Genomic DNA, 19512 nt, shown 5'->3' with positions numbered 1-19512 from the left:
GTGCACATTACCAAAACAAAACAAAAAAAATCCCTGCATATATTTTTGTTTTCGCAAAAAGTGCAAGCTTATTTCCACAGTGGTGACTACATATTTATGTGGTATTAATTTTGTTACTGGGGAAACGCTGAATTGAAGCAGCCAAAGTCAGAACATACATGGCTGCATCCAAAATATGTTTTAGCCTACTTTAGTATTACTGCCCTCCAGTGGCTTATCACGAACATGCACAGTTTAAAGAACACTACCCTGCATTATCTCACATGCTGAAATTAATGTATTTTTTAAAATATTTTGTAGTCTCTAAAGACAATTGAGAAGAAAGAGTGATAAAAAAACGTGATCTTGGTGTTTTTGATGTCACCATGCGTGACCTCCCTTGCACATGAGACAAACAGGAAGACAACCAGGAAACAGAGACGTAAACACGGCACAGAGTTTTATCAGCTTCGATTCGACAGCCCACCGACTGCCACAAAATGCTTGACTGTACTGCTTTTATTTCACTATTTGAAATCATCATGACACGGTACAAAAAAAAACCAACATTGATAAATTAGACAAAAAAAACAGCACCAGAAACATAAACTTAATCTAAAAATGAATATGTGCTGTACATATGAATGGTCTCTTCCAGTGTTCATGGTTGTAAGAGGATCATTCCTGTGGTGTTGAGCGACAGTAGTCCACTCCTAAGCACTTAGACTTCCAGACAGGTCCAGTATACTGTAGAATCACACAGTGGTGTAATCCTCCCAAAATATCTCATCAAAGATCTGATCAGAAACCTCAAGGTCGGTTAGCCCGTTTTTCTGCCTCCTCGCCATTGACTTTGGACGTCCTGGTGAGCAAATCACGCAGATCAGCCTCATCATTGAAGGGATTGTCCTTATATTCCCTCTGTAGCCATTCTCTGAACTATGGGGTTAAAAAAAAAGCTTTTGATGATGATGTAAAGAATTTCACAAAATAATGACAGTGCACTCTCTCCCTACAGAAATCACATCTACTCAGCTATGCATTTATGTATTTCACACTCTCTAAAGCATCTTATCCTCCCTCAGTTTCTAGGACTGACCTCATCAGCTTGAGTAGCCTCAAACTCCTGAAGCTGTCGCTGGAAGCCCAGGTTCGGGCCAGCGCAGGGCCGAACCACCCTCACTGCAGCCAGCGCCTCCTGCCAGCCAAATCCTGTCACCGTCATGATGTAGGCCACCACCAGGGTGACACTGCGGGACACACCTGCCAAACTGTAAGAAGACAAGGTAGGAAAAACAGTATGATGCATGAAATTGCACTTTCAAAGGGACGGTTCTCCCCCAAAATCAAAAATACATTTTTTCCTTCTTACCTGAAGTGCTGTTTATCAGTCTAAATTGTTTTGATGAGAGTGTTTGGGATATCGGCTATAGAGATGTTTGCCGTCTTCCAGTATTATGGAACTAGATGGCACTCGGTTTATGGTGCTGAAAAAAAACAGACATCTGAAAAACTCAACAGAAATGTCTCTCTCCAGATATCATGAACCTGTTAATTAAGATAATTAGGCAACTATATAATTTGACCAAACTGTGCCTGCCAGCTGTATCACCATGCAGATGGAAGTGTGCATCTACTGCTAGCTCGCTGAGCCAGCTAACATAACATTTCAGCAATGGAGGATGTCATTAAGGGTTATATCTCGCACTGTACAGAGCACACGCCTCTCGTTCATAAGTAAATGCACTATTCCTTTTGTGCTATGATACTGTTTGTGAGTGTAGTTCAGTAGAAAGAAAATAGTTTCGACATTAAATCAGTCATAACATCTGTGTGATTATTTTGAGTAATCAGGTCAGAGAAAAACAGACATTGATGTTGAGTTTTTCAAGTTCATGTTTTTGGCACTTTGAGCACCACAAGCAGAGTGCCCTCCAGTTCCATTACACTCCAGATATCTCCACAGCCAATATCTCCAAAACTCAGCAACTAACACCAAAACAACTTAGACTGATAAATAGCACTACAGGTAAGAGAAAATAAGCCCTTATCCCGGGTTTAAAAATCAACAACATAATATTCTTTGTCAAAAAAAAGGACATTGTGACATGTAACAATTTTCTGAATGTGCAAAACCAGATTTAAAACCAGCGTACTGATGTGCATATTAAACATACTGTACGATAACTAGTGGTTGAAACCACATAACCTTCTATCTGAAGATAATTTAAACCAGAGAAAAGATTCCCAGTGAATAAATACCAGCTTTACCAGATCCTTTTTATAAACAAGCTATATTGTGATGATGTTTTTATGCATTCTTGTAGTGTATTTAACTTAAAAGTACCAAAAAAAATTCCATTCTGAATCATTTTATTTTCATGGTGAGTTAGAAAATGGTTAGAGGGCCACACAATAACTTACACACTACGCATGGATCAAATCTAAACTCTTTGCTCACTAATTGTAGTAAAGAAACCTGTGGTGATGAGAAATCTTATAAATAGCCTTATGTTCCCCTGTATTTCTGAGAAGACCCTCTGTCTAACCAAATATAACTTTCCCCTGTTAGCACATGGTCAGCTACCCCACTACACAAACACAATGTGGTCAAACCTGTTACTGTACTCTGTTTTTGGGAAGTTCAAGAATAGGCTTTTGCTTATCATTTAATCCCCTCTGTGCAGCTGTAACGCATGAGTTCACTTCGGTACCTGGTTGATCTCAGTTTTTTTTTTCAGCTTTAGATGAACTGCGCATTTATACTCAACACATCTATGATTGCATTATAAGGTACATGGAGGAAATCTGTCTCATTCGGCTACTTTAGTAGCGTCTCGTTTGTGTGCGGGAACCTTGATTCTAGCTTTGAAGTGAAGCTACAACAAGCAGTCTCACCAGTGAACAAGGCAGCCCTCTCCTTTCAGGCGCGACTCGTGCATGAACATTATACTTTGTTTAAAGTGCTGAGTCCTGCGGAGCATAAAAAGATGTTTGTTATAAAAGGCATTAAACCATAATGAGAACACTGCTGCAGGAGCTGTGACTATGTGCTGTTTTTTGTCCTCACTGACACTTAAAAGCTTCTGCATGCATCTAAAGATTGATTGCTTGTGTTGTGCACAGTGTGTGTATGTTTTTGCACCTGACTTGTCAAACCCTCTCATTTCTTATCCTGGATGAATCAGGATGGGGGTGTGTACATATCAGGTTTGAGAGAGATGGTGTCATATTTTGCATAACAGGTTTCAAACACCTTGCACACTGAACTTAAGGTATTAGGCAACCAGGGGCGGCAGAGGTGACAAGGGCATTAGTGTGTATATATATATAGTGTGTGTGTTTATATATGTGTGCATGTCCTTGTATAAGTGTGTGGAGGGTTAGGGGTAGCATATAAATAGAGACACAGCACCAACCATAGTGCTAAAACTGCAGAAGTGAGCTGCGACACTTCCTTCCTGCTTTAAGACTGCCTGATGTGTGAATTTGGCCATAGAAGATCTGTGTGTCTAAACCAGGGTGTCCCTTATGGAATGCCATTTTAATCAATATTAAATAATTAAACAAATAAATATGTGCAATGAAATACATTTTTAATGTATTTCAGGGCACTTTTTAACTTTTATTTTGTAATGTACTTTTATATACTCTTAGTTATTTCAGCACAGTTTTATTTATTAATGAATAATGTATTTCCAGCCCTTTTTTTGTTCCCCTCACAATATGCAAATGAAGTGGGCGTGGTTATCTCACAAATTCAAAGCAATTATACACCAAGAAGATAAAGGGAAAGAACAATGAGGAGGAAAGAATAAATTAGAGAAAAAAATGGAGAACAAGATGGAGACAAAAACATTAGATGCCCATTACATATTTATTTATTCATGGATTTGTTTCATAGTCATATTTGTTTATTCCCTGCTCATATTTATTTATTTATTTAATATTGACTAATATGGCATTCAATAGTCCCTGGGTGATGCACCTTTGATTCTTTTGATTTTTCTTCCCCTAAATCCCATGTTACATAAAAACAAAAGCATGTCATGTCAAAGAGCTGCGATCCCACTGTTTCTGTGATCCAGCCAAGAGAATAAGTTCACAGTTAAATGTTGAGCTGGTGAAAGCATATCATTTACACGTTAGCTTGAAGAAAATGAACCTCAGACGCCCACACAGTGCAGCCTCAAATGGATGTGGTACTCTCTCTCTCCCTTTCTCTCTGCCTCAGCCTTTCATTGTTCTGTGTTGCTGTGCGGCACATTTTGGTACTTACAGGTTTTGTGTGGGCAGGTCAGCTGCTGGAATGCACAGATAGGTCATCTCCTGAGGGGAAAAGTATTACCTGTCAGCACGCATTCACTTGCTCTAATGCATTTAATGCAAAAATAAAGCAAATAAACACCACTGCATATAAACGCTCTCAAGGTTTACGTTTGCATTGCAGATGGTTAATGTGATTATTATGAATCTGTGGAGGAATAAAGGCGATTTGTAGTCACACTTGTGTGTGCCACTGTTTGAAAATGACTTGCAGCTATTTAGAAACTTTACATCAAAGTGACTAACCTCAAAAAAATAATAATGAAGCGAGACTGAATAGTGGCTCAAACAAGAACAACCGCCTACTCTGAAGCCCACGCAGGCACACAACTCAGCACACTGACCCAACCAACTGTTGTTGACTTGCATTTTTCATGAAACTCCAACTATCACGAGTATAAAATTCCCCTGCTTATTGTTCACTCACTCACTCGTTCGGGCCTGACAACAGTTTGCTCAAGAAGCAGCATGGCTCCTGTTCCCGACCGACCTGACAGACCGGTTATTGATGGACTGTGTGAGGACTCAGAATTCGCTTTAGACACAGAGAGGGGTCTCGGCCAATCACTGTTCAGCCTCGTTTGTTTGATCACTTTGCTTAAAAGATTAATGAGAAATTTAAGATGCACACTAGGGGTAAATATGCTATGTCTTACCTGGAGGATGGGAGCTGCACTGTCATGAATGGACAGGATGTGTGTGATGTTGTTCCTGGCTAACTGTTCTCGGTCTCTTGCATCTGAAACAAACACAACAAAAATCATGGTAATGTGCTGTCATATGCAAGAAACAAATCTAAATAATTATTTTTTAATAGACACACCTTTGAAATTTCCCAGGTACAAGTCAGGCAGTATCTATAAGGACAGAGATATATTTGTAAACTTGAAGCAGACATTTTTGTTTTAATTAAAAAAAAAAACAATATGTACACAAATACCACTTAAAAGGTACAGTAAAGGTTAAAAAGACATATCTGAAAGATGCATATATATGTGAGCAATACAGGTGACAAAAAATGCATCAACAAATAAGCAGACAAGACAATAAAGAGGTAAATATGTATAAAATACACACAAAAAGAAAGAGAAAAGCTGTACACACATACAGATAAAAGGGTATGTTCAGTCAGAGGATTGGGAAAGGAAAGTTGCATAATTTCCCAAAAGCTTTTACACTTGATTGTTGTTTATTAAGCTGGGTGACTGGAGGAGGGGTTTCTATTCAAGAAGGACAGATACAAACCTAAGGGGTGACTTGAGAAGCATTTATCTAGCATTTATCATAAAAAAATGAATTAGATATTCAAAAGCGTCACTGTCTAGATTTTCATAAAAACAGATCATAACATGAAGCAAACATGGTAAAAGCATCACTGATATAGTGGTGCAGCAGCTGAGAGGAAACAGCTGACTCAAATGACACCTTCAAAATATAAAGTGATAATTAGAAATGAAAGGTTAAAATCTAAACTTGAGATACTGTGACTGGAAAATAGCATAACCAAAAGATCAGGTATCACCATGATATTAAATATTCATAGTTCCACCACTTAAGTTAATAAGGTTTAACGCTTTTGTCCACTCGTAGATGATTCGTGTCCAACTAATGAGCTGGCACAACTTTTTCTGACAAATATCTCAAATTATGGCATGTCCTTAATTTCCGATCTGTGTGTGAACTCAACGCTAGTCGCGTGCAACAGATGAAAATCCTACCTTATTGATGCCATTCCCCATGCTGATATATCACGTCTGGAAAAATAATGGTGTAAATAAACGCCACGGTGTTTTCTCGATGTTCGGAAACGCTTATCCAGCGGCTTGACGGTTTCCCAAACCCGCTGTAGGGCTGCAAACTGCAGCAGCTCCGCGTCCGAATGAGCTGAGCACTGCTTCCCAAGTTCCGCGCGCTGAATGCTGGGAGATGTAGTTTGCTGATATAAGGAGAGGGGCGTTTAGGAAAAACACAGGTGCGGATTAACCCAACCCTGGATTTTTAGTTAGATATAATGAGAATATTAATAGTCTACCCCCCCGGGGTCGATGACAGCAAATACCTAACCCTAAAATATACTTTAAAAATACAACAGGCTGCCTAGATACTACAGCATAATTAGCCAAACTCCCTTGTGGATATATTATAAAAATATAATGGGCCACCATTATAATAAAGAAGGGGTGAGGGGCGGGTAACTATGAAATTTTTGAGATTATGAAGAAATTACTTATCTTAATGGTCTTTTTTACTTTTTACTTTTTTTTTGATAAATGCACAACGAGTTAGGCTTGTTGACAGTCTGTCCATTTAAATGTGTCTGTGTTTAAACCACCTTAAATATTCAGTAGTTAACTCGGTTAAATTTTATTTACAAAGTCCATTATCACAAATCACAATTTGCCTCAGAGGGCTTGACAACAGACGACATCCCTCTGTCCTTAGACCCTCACATCGATCAAGGAAAAACTCCCCCCAAAAAATGATAGAAACCTCAGAAGGAGTGACTGAGGAGGGATCCCTCCTTCAGGATGGACAGACATGCAATACAAAAAACAGACAAAAAAAAGAGACACAAAATGAAAAAAGGGCACAAATTACTTTTAAAATTAAAAAAAGAAATACCAAAAAAAAACAAAGAAACACACTACAACTACAAAGAGACACAAAATGACAAAAAAGATAGAAAGAAAAAGACTCCAAAATTAAGGAAAAACCTCACACAGAATGACCTCAAAGAGACACAAATGGACTACAACTGAGGCAAAACAACAAAAAGGAGACACAAAATGATTACAATGAGCCATAAATTGGCAGAAAAGACAAAAAATATCACAAAATTACCTCATACAGACACAAATAACTAAAAAAAAGGATAAAATAACAAAAAAACAACACAAAAACTACTAGGAGAAACAAAACAACAAAAAAGACACCAAATGACTATGAAGACACACAAAATGACTGTACCGGCAACAAAAAATTCAAAATCTGTGTGTTTCCAGTCCTTTAGCAGAGGAAGTAGGGCCTTTTACATGTCTATGCCCAGGGGCAAATTGCCTCATAATCCGCCCATGCTGTTGACTCATTGTTGAATACCAAATAACTTTTATTCACACAGTTGGTAAGTTATGTAATCACCCAGAGAGAAAGAGACTATTGGGTTTTTCTGCAGATATGCAATTCCTTGTTCAGAACCTCAAATTTCACAGCAGAAGAAACATATGAGGCATTTTTACCATATTTGACAATTATTTTTCCTCTTTGCCTCAAATTCCTGAGGGGATATACATGGATTGATGACTACACAGGCCTATCATAGGCCCAGGGCCCCAAAGTGTCAGCCACCTCCCGGGCCTTCGTCTGCAAAAGTCAAATTATTGTAGTGTACCAGCCAGGAAAAGACTCAAAATGACTACAAAGAGATGCAAAGGAACTGCAAAGAGACACAAAACAACCCAAGAAGACACAAAATGACCTCAAAGAGACACAGAACCTCAAAAAGATGTATAAGGGCCTGTGTCCACATAGAAAAGCAGTGACAGGCTGCAGAGTAGAGCTTCATTTCTGCGCCTCATATCAGAGCACTCCCAGCACTTTTTATTTTAACTGATGCATGGGTTTTATTTCTATGACAACAGTATCTTGACATTAGCATTAGCTAGTACGCTAACGTGACGCTATGTTTACAGGGGGTTGACCAGGTAACAACACCTTTACAACTGTACAGTGATAAAAGCACAACACACACCAGCAACATCCAGTGTCCGCCAGCTGATCTGCTCTCACAGACGGGCTTCTCTGTCTCTGTTTTGACAGTCGCCCAGCTAAAGGAGCAGCAGTGAAATCACCAGCACCTTTCTGAAAAGTTCAGAGACTTTAAACTCAAAGTACCGGGAGCGGCTGCACAAAAAGGCAGAGCGCTCTAAAAAAAGATGCTAAGCACTACGCTGTGTCTGCCGGCTGACACAGGCCCTAATGACTACAAAGAGATGCAACACAAAAACAATGGAAAGAGGAAAAACCGCAATGTATGTGTGTCTTGCTCCCCTGTAGGAGAGGTGGTGGGGCCTTTTGTATATCTGTGCCCAGGGACTTATTGTCTGATAATCTGCCCATGCTGATTCATTGGGCTGAAGTACGGGATGGCAAGTATTAGTCACACTACCCTCCCTACTGTGGATGGTCATCCTTTTGGACATGGAAGCATCATATGTGATTAAACAAACACCAGGAGAGCCGTTTGTCTGCACCATTACCAGAATTAGGACAACTGCCTCCATTGAGAAGCTCATCAAACCTCATGGAAAGAGACAGACAATAGGACCGCCAAAGAAAATGACCACCTGGACATGAACCTCCCCCGGGAAGTCTTTCAAAACAGGAGAAGACTAAATACGTAACTACGAGAGAGGGATGTTGTTCCATTACTCTCCCCAGGGAAAATAAACCCTGGACAGGAAGATTTCACCATCAACCTCTTCTGAGACGTGGCAGGCAATCCAAACCCAGTGCCACGAGCCAGACTGCTGAACAGAAAACCACCGAGATTACTAGAAAAAGCAACTTCACAGCATGGGAAAACTTCAGTGGTGCTATTACAGAGAACCTGGCACTTCTGTACTGTTTATAATCATGTTAAACACATCAACAGGAAGTTCTGCTACCCACTGCCCCACATTGACAGCACATATACACCGCAGGCGCCAGTTGATTAAACTTCCTGGTGATCTGTTGTTGTTCTATGTGGGGCTATGTGTGACCGCCAGACGTGAATGAGAAGAGGTGTCTTCTTACTACACAGAGTGGTTCACATGGCAAAAAATGCTTCTTGTATCATGGCTGAAGAACATTAGTGAGCTCAGTCCAGTCCATGCTTATACGCTGTTCCTCCGCCACAATACTGCTGTTATTCTGGCCTCACTAAGTCTAAAACAGCCGTTGTCTCAGAGCTGAATACCTGAAATAACTCATGCTGCTAGTAATTAAGTCTTTCACAGTGCTCAGGATACTCAAACTGTAACAGTTAAGTTTTACACAAATAACCCAAAGATTACCAGCAATAATAGATATAACACAAAAAGGAAAAATAGATGTTAACCAGAAACCAAGACAATACTTGACAGGTAAATCTGATACCGCTTTGTTGTGGCTTTAGTGTGTGCAAAAGGAGGAATTATAGTGTGGGTGTTCACAGATAGGCTGCCCAAAATGTAGGCCTACATGTCATACATCGCCCGCGTTGTCAGATGATACAATTCAGGTGGTTTCCCGCTCTAGTTTCACATAAACACTTGTTTTATCAATGAACTTGTTTTTTTTCTGTTTCTTTTTTAATTAGGCTAGGACATTAATCTAGCTGTGCTGCTTTAATCAATAATGCTCTGAAATTGTTCTTCCAAAATGTTTGATGGCCTCCTAAGTCTTTTATGTTATGTAAAAGCTTTCTAGATAACTGGTATCCAACCTGGGGGTCTCAGTCCCCACTAGAGGTCGCCAAAGCTGCACAAGGGGCCATTTTGAGTTTAAAGGGGGTAAATAATAATAATAATAATTTTAAAAATAATTAAATGATTTAAAAAAACAACACTAGGTCTATATAACAGATTTTCACACATAGAAAAATGAAATTGTAATTTTCAAAATTTTAATTATTGTTCAAGATATAAACTGAATATAAATCTCGTAGGATAAGGCCATGGTGAAGACTTGAACACAAGCTATATTCACAGAGCCTTCACTCTTTGCTAAAGCTAATAGAACAATGAGTGGTGTTGTGGAGGGTGTATGCAGGGAAATAGGTTATACACACCTCCTTTTCTGGTCAATTACACTATATCTACTAATCAACCAAAAAGCCTCTGGAATATATTGGAGAGTATACCGACTCTCTCCTTGGCTACCTACCCATATACATAATAGTTCAGCACTGAATTCATAAAAAAAGAAAAGAAAAGAAACAAAAAAGAAGAAGAAGAAGCCTGTGTGTATGTACTGTTAACTGTAAATTTATATAATAATGAAACAGACATAATTATATTAAAACTTACTGAAAACGTAAGGAAAATTCATTGCTGATATAGGCCTTATATTGAGAGGAAATAATTTAGTCAAACTGCATCAAAATTGTTCGTTTTAGACAAATTTCCTGCAATTATTGCATTCACTAATTGTTAAATGTGCTGTTTATCAGTTGCTCTGTACTGTTATTGTTATGCATAGATTATAATATGAAATATCCATGAAAATATGTGACTTAGTCTGTTTTCTCAATGATAGAAAGGGGTTCCCATAAGGAAAAAGGTTGGGAACCACTGTCATGGATAACAGATGCTGCTCATTATTAAAACATTCAATCAATCATAACAACCCATAACATGAAAACTTTCCAAATTCAACTTGAACCAAAATGTGTCATTCTGGGTATATCATCATCTGAACTAACACTAGAAATAGACATAGTCTCCTAAAGAGGGTTCAAGACATGCTACGTGGAAAGGAGATCACACTAGATACTTGCAACTTTAGCCTGTTTATTTGTTTCATCCTGAAATATTTTCCTGTATGTTCTGGTTGTATTTTTGTAAAGAGACTACTGAGAAATACATTTGTATGTTCATTACAACCTTGCTAAAATTTCAAAGTTTAAGGTGGCCAAAGACTTTTGCACAGTACTGCGTATGGATGAATGGACAGACAGACGGATGAAATCTCAAAACTGAAATGCTGTCAATGCAGGGATGTACAATCTGTGATAATTAATTTCACCAGTAGATGGCGATAGCGTCATATGACAAGATTTACAATGGTGTTGTAGGAAGAAGATATCCCAAAACCCCATTTAAAATGAACAAACTTAGATAAAACAGCTCAATATCGTAACCTGCAGTTGTGTCTAGATATATCAGTGTTTATAGACGTTTGAAGCCACACATATCTGCAGCTGCTCGACGTCCTGATCTGTTATCGACTAGTAAGGCTGTTTGTAGTTTTTATGACGCCTGCCAAGTTTCGCTTTGAACGAAGACGTCGAGGAAATCCCGGAAGTGCCATCAAAGTGCTTCAGCGTTACTTGTACAGCACTTTTCAGGTAAGCTAACTGTTTGAATCCAGTTTCCTGACACTGATAGCGAGATATATGTTTGAATGAATAGTGTTTGTTCGGTGAATACTTTGGGTAATGTCACGAGCGCCAAGTTTGTCTTGTTGCCGAAACTTTCGACGTTAGCTTAACTTTTACGTCCAGTCTGTTAGTATTTTGATGGTCACGGACGGTTGAGTGGCCCCTTTAATCTTTGTGTTTGTCTCTTCAGCACACGGATTTGCTGTGTTTCACAGGATAAAAGTTGCAGCCACTTTACTATGAGTGTTTCTAAGCTGTTGTGTTCGTCTCTCCGCTGCTTTGTTGTGACTTCTCACTAACTTTAGGATGGCCACCGCGCCGCAGTCTTCACTTCATATGAGATCGACTGATATCATCAAAAAAGAGGTCCTGGACTACGGAGGGTTTGGAGAAGTGTACCTCTGCTATCATGCAACCCTCGGCCAGGTGGTGTTGAAGACCATGTACACAGGCCATATTCGCAACGAGTGAGTTCAGTGTTTATCTGGTACTGTATGTAGTCTGCTGGGTATTCCCCTTCGTTTTAACTTGAATCATGTGGCCATTGCAGGCAGGACGCTGCAGACAGGCTCTCCACACAACTCAGTGGGACTGCATGTTATATTTTATGATAGTGATGCAAGAAGTCAGCGTGTTTACAAAAACTTCGTAAGCCTAGTTTGGTGTTTAAGCAATATGTAGCCATTCACCCCATGCTATGAAACAGCACTGATTTCCAGAACTTCCTTATAACAGAGAGACATGAGTTCATCTGAATGCGGATGTAGGTGAAACATCCGTTTTTCAGATAGCATGCAACAAGTTCCCTGCTGATGCATTTTATGAGGTTACAGCTCTAATGCTTAAAATAAAAGAAAGAAAGAAAGAAAACATTTTGAGGTCTTAACTTGGATTTCAGAAAGGTGATTTCAGTGTCTGATTTCTTATGTGTCCTGCAAGGGGTGCACAGATCCAATTCATTCTGGCTCGATAATTATTTATATAAACAAAGTGTCAAAGTGCTTCACAAAGTGCATCAGAATAAAACAAAGCAATATACAGTTACAATAAATAAAACAATGTTAAGAGCTAAGGTGCGTGTGCACAGAGCACAAGGACATAAAACAAAATTTCCATGTTTTTAAATATTATTAATAATCAATTATATTATTATTAATACCTAAACCCAGGCCACGGATTGAAATTAACTTCCACCTGCTACTGTGGCTGGTGGAGTCTAAAATCTACATTGTTTGGATGTTGCGTAAGGTTGTCAAGGTGCTAGAATTTCTAACTCAATACAGATGCCCAGAAATACTCAATACTATTTTCGATACCATGGAGGAAAACAATAAAACATTAAGAGCTGTAAAAATATATTTTTAATGAAGATCATGTGGCACCCCCCAGCCACAGGTTGGTGCTCTACAACACAGTGTGTCACAGCTTCCCATAATGGGTTAACAAGCAGAGGAATACATCAGCCCATTGCAACAGGGGCTTGCAAACGCTCAAGGTTGCCGAGGTGGGCAAAACCAAAAAAAAACTAAGACAAAGACAGTGGCTCACTTGCTGCAACCTAAACAAAACAAAAGCATAATAACTTTAATCCGCCAGTTCCTTGCGACCGAGCAAAATACATAAATCGCAAAAGACAAATAAACCCACCAGCTATGCAGCAATCCTCTTTTGGGTTTCCCTCCCTCTTGTTCACCACTGGCTTTAAAGCTCTATGACAAAGACATAGAATTATACATACAGAATAAAACAATAATGCATTTTAAGTCCAAAATACAAAACATACTATTATAAATGAAGCATTATATTGCTACTGTAATACCCTACAAGTCACAGTCACAATGTTTGTCAAAACAATTTCAATGTATATTTTTTTTAATATTATGCAGATCCAATCAGATCAGTCCCCTCCTACATCCTGGCCCTAAGCCCACTATAAGACTCCATGCAAATTATACTGCTTGTCCGTCAGATATCAGCTCACTATTTTGTCTTCACTTTTAAAGGGAGAATAAAAGGTCACTGCTGGAGGAGGGCAACATCATGGCAAGCCTGAACCATGAGCGGGTGGTCAAGTTGCTGGGTGTGATCATGGAAGACAGAGACTGCTCGTTGGTTATTGAACTCCTCCCCAGAGGCAACCTGTCTGTCATGCTGGAGACGGTCAGCAGCTTTATTATCTGTTCAGAATTCAATTACTTCAGTAACTTGTGATATTTTTGGATGAATGGAAGGATTAATACACTAAATTCTCTGCAGGTTTCTGTGCCAGTATCCATCAAAGGCAGAATCATCTTGGAGATTTTGGAAGGGATGTTGTACCTCACAGAGAGAAATGTCATACACAAGGACATCAAGCCAGAAAATATTTTAGTGGACAAGGATTTTCACATCAAGGTATATTACACACTGAGGCGCATGACACATCTGTGATTCTGACAGTAAGCATGTATAATTATGATAATGTAAGTGTTTTTTTCCCTCTGTGTTTTAAAAGATAGCAGACCTTGGCCTGGCCACCTGCCAGACATGGAGCAAGCTCACAAAGGAGGAGTCTCGCAGGAGGAGTCGTATGGGACGATCAGCCGGGATGAGAGGCGCTGGCACATTAAGCTACATGGCCCCTGAGCACCTGGAGAGTATTCATACAGTCTCCACTGAGAAGTCTGACGTCTACAGCTTTGCAATTGTGGTTTGGGTCGTCCTCACAGGGGAAGAGCCATATGCAAGTGAGTTGGGATGCCAAAAAATGCTCACGCCCTGTTTATAAGACACATTTGATGATGATTAAACAATGAGGGACTGTTTTGCAATTACAACTGACTAGTTTTTTGTCTGATTTGCCAGTTAAACAGGTCATATTCAAAACTTCTAATTGTATGAGGTAAACCTGATGAAGGTAACCAAAATGTTTTTTCTATGTTAAGATGCAAGGAGTGAAGAGCAAATCAGCCAGTGTGTCCGAAACGGTGACCGACCTGCAGAGAACCTTATTCCAGACGACACGCCCACAGAGATAATTCAGCTTATGAAGAGGTGCTGGGATCGAAACCCACTGCAACGGCCGACATTTAAAGGTGTGCTCTTTGTGTGTGTATTTAAAGTATTATAGCTACGGTCTAATGTAATTACTGGAATACATATATATTTTTAAATGAATTTAAGGCTTGACTTCATAAGTAACAAAAATACTACAAAAAAATGATAACGTAAATAAAAAAAAAAACGAAATGTTTAAAAATAAATATTATTATATTGTTTTAAAATTGCTGTATACTGAAAAGAAATAGTTCTCATGAATATGATACACATTTTTAAATACACAGGAATTTCCTAACATTCTTTGTTAGGAACATTTAGAGCAAGGTTTTCCTTTTTTCTGTTCTTGAGTTTTTATCACTATTTTGTGTGAACATTACATATTTGTAAACTTTTTGGTTTGAATTTTTTTTTAAAATTCTAATTAATTAATAATTAATAATTATTAGTAATTTGCCCCCTCCAATTAGTGTGGATCTTCTCCTCATGTCTTTCCCCTGTTTTCCTTTCCTTTCAGAGGGCTATGACTTCTTCCTCCCTTTCTACCGGGAAAAGCTTGAACCACGTGTAGAAGAAGATCTATTTGAGCTGAGGGTAAATATATTTTCTGCAGGATCTGATGGTGAAGTAATCCAAGTGAGCCACATGTGTATTTATTTGTGGTGGCCTGCCATGATAACAGCATCTTTTGCTATGTATTGATTTCATATTGTTGGAGCTGGGTCGTACATTAGGGGCAGTGTTTAAATTTATACAACATTAGTTTTCATTGTACAACGCTGTAGGAGTGCAGAGCGTACTCTGGGCGTAGACGAAGCAGCATAATGCCTGGCACAATGAAAGCGCAACTTAAATATTCATTGCACTCGATCTAAAAGTTTCCTTTCACTCGCCTCTGTAGCAGCTGCTCCTCTCATCCATCACTCTGATCTGATTAGTCAAATTCTGCCTTTGCTGCATTCAAGAGCCTTCAAAATCCTCTAAATTTAGATACAAGACACAGAATGATAAAAAAGCACACACACACAAGAAAATACAAAGATTTTATAGCATGATTTTCTGCGATTTTTACGCAGAAATTATATGAAGGACCAGAAGAACTTGTGGAGAAGATGAAATCTCTATCGATGACCCAGGAATGTTTTTCAGCAGGTGAGAGCTATTGGAATTTTAATGACCTGATTATACTATACACACTCTAATGTCCATCTTTGCGGGCTGTTTTATGTTTGACGTAATAAATGCTTAGAAATCGGGACTGAATATCTTTTTTGTTAATATTTTATTATCTCTTCTTACCTTACAGACTGCCCTGCTCCTTTGGTGAGTTCAGACAGAAGTGTACCTGTGCCAGTTGAAGCCAGTATTGAAGACCTGCATGACATCCAGTATGATTCAGAGAGAGACGCTATTCAGACCGATGCAAGAGCAGTCAGCAGCCCCTCAGCTTTGGAGGAGAAACTGGGTCGGGAGCTTCAATACCACAAACATGGTAGCTATAACTGTGAGAACCAGCCTGACGCTGCCAACGGTTACCATGGCAGCAACTCAAATCCATTCCTGCAAAACCACCTTGGCACTTCAGATCACGCTATCAAGCAACCAGAACAAGACAGACCCTCTTATGGTTCCTCTGTCCATTCCTGGACAAAAACTGAGCCGGTGCAGCCAACCAGCCAGGAGGAGGTTTGGTATCGCCCCACTGCTGGTCTCTATGACTCCATGAACTCTTCTATGTCTGCTCAGTCCCACTTGCCGATGTCCGCCAGCAGCCTTTCTCTACCACAGTTTAACCAGCAACATCCACATTCCCACTATGACCGCCAGCAGTCCTGGCCAACATACCCAGTGTCTGACACGTCTGCGCCCGACATCCCTCCTGGACGTCTCCTGACCCCTTCCAAGAGCTGCTCATCACAAGATCCAGGTACATCCAGACACGTCTATTTCATGAAGCATTTCCTCTTTGATGCTTGAGGTGTTTGCAGCTGCTTTTGTCACCTTTGACTGACACGTACCGGAGAGTTTATCCATGTTTGCTTTGTGCCTGTTCCAGGATCTCTTTACATTCACAACGCCAGCGGGATCCAGATTGGGAGCAACAACACAATGAGCATCAGAGGTTACGAGTCTTCAAGTAGTTTATCTCTACCCTGTGTCGCCTCAACTTACAATCCCATCAAAGAAAGAATTCTGAAATATGGTAAACCATATTCATGAATACTTTTTCGCTGCTGATTTTGTAATCGTGGTTTCCAATGATGAGGGCTGCAGCCAACAATTGTTTTATCCTCGATTTGATCTGCAAATCATTTTTATGCCTCCACGCTGGGGATAGCTGTGGCCGAAGGCATTATGTTTTCAGGTTGTCTGTCTCTGTCACATTCTTGTGAACGCAACATTATATCTGTCTCTTTTGTGTGAACCAGATATCACACAAACACCCTGAGCGAATTTCTTTAAATTTGATACAAACATTCACAATTTTCAAATACTTCATGGCTAGTTCAGCAATCTTGAAACAATTTCTCATTAGAGCTGAACAAATCATTGCCCTCATACATGTGTCTTTTGTGTCATTTAGAGGACTACGCCGTGACCGAGGAGCATCTAGATCTGCTGAGGGACAACATCGGAGCCAAATGGAAGCGTTGTGCACGGAAACTGGGTCTGTCCAGTGTGGAAATAGAGACCATTGAGCATGACTGTTACCGCGATGGCCTGCCAGAGATGGTGCACCAGATGCTGGATCGTTGGAAAATGAAGGCGGGAAGCATTGGCTGCACAATTGGGAAGCTTTGTCGGGCTCTGGAAGGAAACATAAAGGTAGATGTCATCCAGAAAATATTGGACACCTGTGGTTCTTCCTCCTAGATCTGATGAACTTTCTCCCTCATTCCCTCTAAATGACTCTCTGCACGTGGTGGTGACCCTTTCTGAACTGTCTGTAATATTTAGAGGCTCACTTTCAACCAAAAACAAAAAGTTTGAGTTTGCATAATTTTGTTTTTTGTGTGCCACTGTTTTGAAAAATCATCTCTATCATCCCCGCGTATAGTACAGGTGAGTGGAATTTTGTTTGTGTTGCTCAGAGCATTGCTCGACCTAACTATATCTTTTTTTGGGGGTGGTGGGACTTTTAGCCTATAATGGACAGAACTGTAGAGGCGTGAAAGGGGGAGAGGGGGTGGATGACAAGCAGCAAAGGGCCAAGGCTGGAATCGAACCCATGGCCGCTGCAGCGAGGACTTAGCCTCTGTACACGCGGCGCCAGCTTTACCATTTGAGCTACTGGGCGTCCAAACCCAACTGTATCTTTTCAGTTAAAAAAAAAAAGATCCTAGTTACTCGTGATTATCACATAGCTCTCTGTCAACTGTTTTCATGGGGAAAATGTCTGTGGTCTCCTACTGAACCCTGCCTGTAACTTTTGGTTTTTTTGGTAATATTTTGGTAAAATGATCATTTGGACTTGACTTATATTGTGTCAGTTTAAAAGTGCATTTTCAAATGACTTTTTCTATAAAAACGCATCGTTATGAGCGGAAAAGACGAACAAGAGCAGGGGTTCATGTTCTTCTAAAGGAATTTTAAAATCATTGTTTATTTTGTAATTTACTCTAAAGTAATAATGGTCTAAATGATTCGTCTTTCTTATTCATGTGCCAGATGATATGTTGTAGCTGGCAGATTTGTGGACTCAAGTCAAATGACTCAGACTCAGGTCAGACTTGAGTCACAAATTTGATGACTTTAGGCTCCACTTGACAAAATCAAAGAAGACTTGCAACTTGACTTGGTCTTTACCACTAATTACTCTAAAATGACAGACAAACTTTAAACAAACTTGTTTTACCAAACAAATACATTTTAAAAGATAAAAGATTTTTGTAAAAATATATGAAGTGAAGAGCGCATTATTACTCAGAGTTTAGGATTAGAACTTGACCTGCAAGGTTTCCACAGTCTAGAAAAGTTGTGAAATTTCACAATCACATTTTCCAGGCCTGAAATTTTGTCTGGAAAAATGCATGGGAACCCTGGACCAGGACTTGCCTTCCTTGACTTGGGATTTGACGTGGGACTTGTCAATCTTGACTCTGGACTTGGGTTTTTACTTGGGACTTGAGTGCAAATACTTGAAACTTAATTATGCCTTTGCAAAATAATGATTTGGTCCTAAACTATTACTACAATTATTGTAGCTTTAATTGAATAATGAAGTCATATTCAGAGACAAACAGTGCGGTAAACTTTAATCCAGCCCAGCACAAACATACTGACTCCAATCACAGAACAGATAATGATTCTGTCAGCTGAATTCAGAGGCTGAAAAGCGTAGACACAAGGACAGAAACTTTAGTGTAGTATTCCAGTAATACATGTGTATAAATGTTGTCATCGGTGTGTCCAGTAGGGAGCAGTAGACAGTATAACGAGTAAATTCTCTCATTAATTCTCAGACCTGCTGTAGCATATGTGCTCCCAGATAGAGTAAATGTGCATGAATTACTGATGAACTACTTGTTTATGTGTTAATCGTGTGGATTTCCAGTATTTATAATGATAAAATCAATCAGATTATCTTCAAACTGACAAGCTGCTGTGCTGTACTGTATCGAGCATTTTGGATTACATTATACTTTTCTTGCTATCCAAAGGTTAGATGGTCTTGGAGATGTGTTTTTGTGTTTTATAACAAAACTTTGTGGGTTTTACTGTCGCGATGTAGATCTCACTACACAAAAGCAGAGTATTGTGCAAGCCTATTTTCAAGACATTTCTACATTTTGAATAAACTGTGTACATATGTTTTTAAAATTCCAAAGTAAATGTGTATTTCATAGATTTCATCACACAACTTGAGCCAGTATTGTCTCTGGTAGACAATTTCCTTTTAGGTCATTTTGGTTATCCCCTGCAACTTGTTACAAGAAATCAATAACAAAAACATCTACGTGGTTTTTACTTCTAAACGCCTGAAATAAGAATTATCCAATTATGGCTGTATCCAAATTTCAGAAAAACCTAAAAAATCGTGGATAGCTGTA

General features: G+C 39.3%; 2 protein-coding genes across 3 annotated transcripts; one reads left to right on the top strand and one right to left on the bottom strand.

Annotated features, from left to right (window-relative positions):
• Positions 1-422: 422 nt before the first annotated feature.
• dusp22b (dual specificity phosphatase 22b) lies at positions 423-6231 on the bottom strand. The gene is made up of 7 exons (XM_042497360.2): positions 6024-6231; positions 5129-5162; positions 4962-5044; positions 4259-4308; positions 2878-2952; positions 1079-1250; positions 423-918 (listed from the first exon to the last, which is right to left on the bottom strand). The coding sequence occupies exons 1-7, from the start codon at positions 6042-6044 to the stop codon at positions 790-792; spliced, it is 564 nt and encodes a 187-aa protein (XP_042353294.2). The 5' UTR covers positions 6045-6231; the 3' UTR covers positions 423-789.
• A 5008-nt stretch (positions 6232-11239) lies between these two features.
• Positions 11240-19294, top strand: ripk1l (receptor (TNFRSF)-interacting serine-threonine kinase 1, like). 2 transcript variants are annotated; one of them, XM_088085572.1, is made up of 11 exons: positions 11240-11392; positions 11731-11892; positions 13429-13585; positions 13682-13819; positions 13920-14151; positions 14350-14499; positions 14979-15055; positions 15538-15613; positions 15768-16388; positions 16518-16583; positions 17046-19294. In XM_088085572.1, the coding sequence occupies exons 2-11, from the start codon at positions 11732-11734 to the stop codon at positions 17333-17335; spliced, it is 1968 nt and encodes a 655-aa protein (XP_087941698.1). In that variant the 5' UTR covers positions 11240-11392; position 11731; the 3' UTR covers positions 17336-19294. The 2 variants fall into 2 exon arrangements, with proteins under 2 accessions (XP_087941698.1, XP_042354330.1); XM_042498396.2 differs by having other exon boundaries at positions 11241-11392; positions 16518-16664.
• The last annotated feature ends 218 nt before the right edge of the window (positions 19295-19512 follow it).

The sequence above is a fragment of the Plectropomus leopardus genome, chromosome 12 (genome assembly GCF_026936395.1).
Source record: "Plectropomus leopardus strain MGB_pleo_1.0 chromosome 12, ASM2693639v1, whole genome shotgun sequence".
Taxonomy (NCBI): domain Eukaryota; kingdom Metazoa; phylum Chordata; class Actinopteri; order Perciformes; family Serranidae; genus Plectropomus; species Plectropomus leopardus.
The sequence above is the reverse complement of the archived record's forward strand: the minus strand, read 5'-3'. Positions and strand labels throughout refer to the sequence as shown.

Coding starts and splice junctions, on each gene's coding strand:
- dusp22b (XM_042497360.2), bottom strand. CDS start 6,044: ATGGGGAATGGCATCAATAAG. Junction 5,045..5,128: donor GTACCTGGGAAATTTCAAAG/GTGTGTCTATTA, acceptor TGTTTGTTTCAG/ATGCAAGAGACCGAGAACAG. Junction 919..1,078: donor AGGCTACTCAAGCTGATGAG/GTCAGTCCTAGA, acceptor TTAACCCCATAG/TTCAGAGAATGGCTACAGAG.
- ripk1l (XM_042498396.2), top strand. CDS start 11,732: ATGGCCACCGCGCCGCAGTCTTCACTTCATATGAGATCGACTGATATC. Junction 13,820..13,919: donor ACAAGGATTTTCACATCAAG/GTATATTACACA, acceptor GTGTTTTAAAAG/ATAGCAGACCTTGGCCTGGC. Junction 14,500..14,978: donor GCAACGGCCGACATTTAAAG/GTGTGCTCTTTG, acceptor CTTTCCTTTCAG/AGGGCTATGACTTCTTCCTC.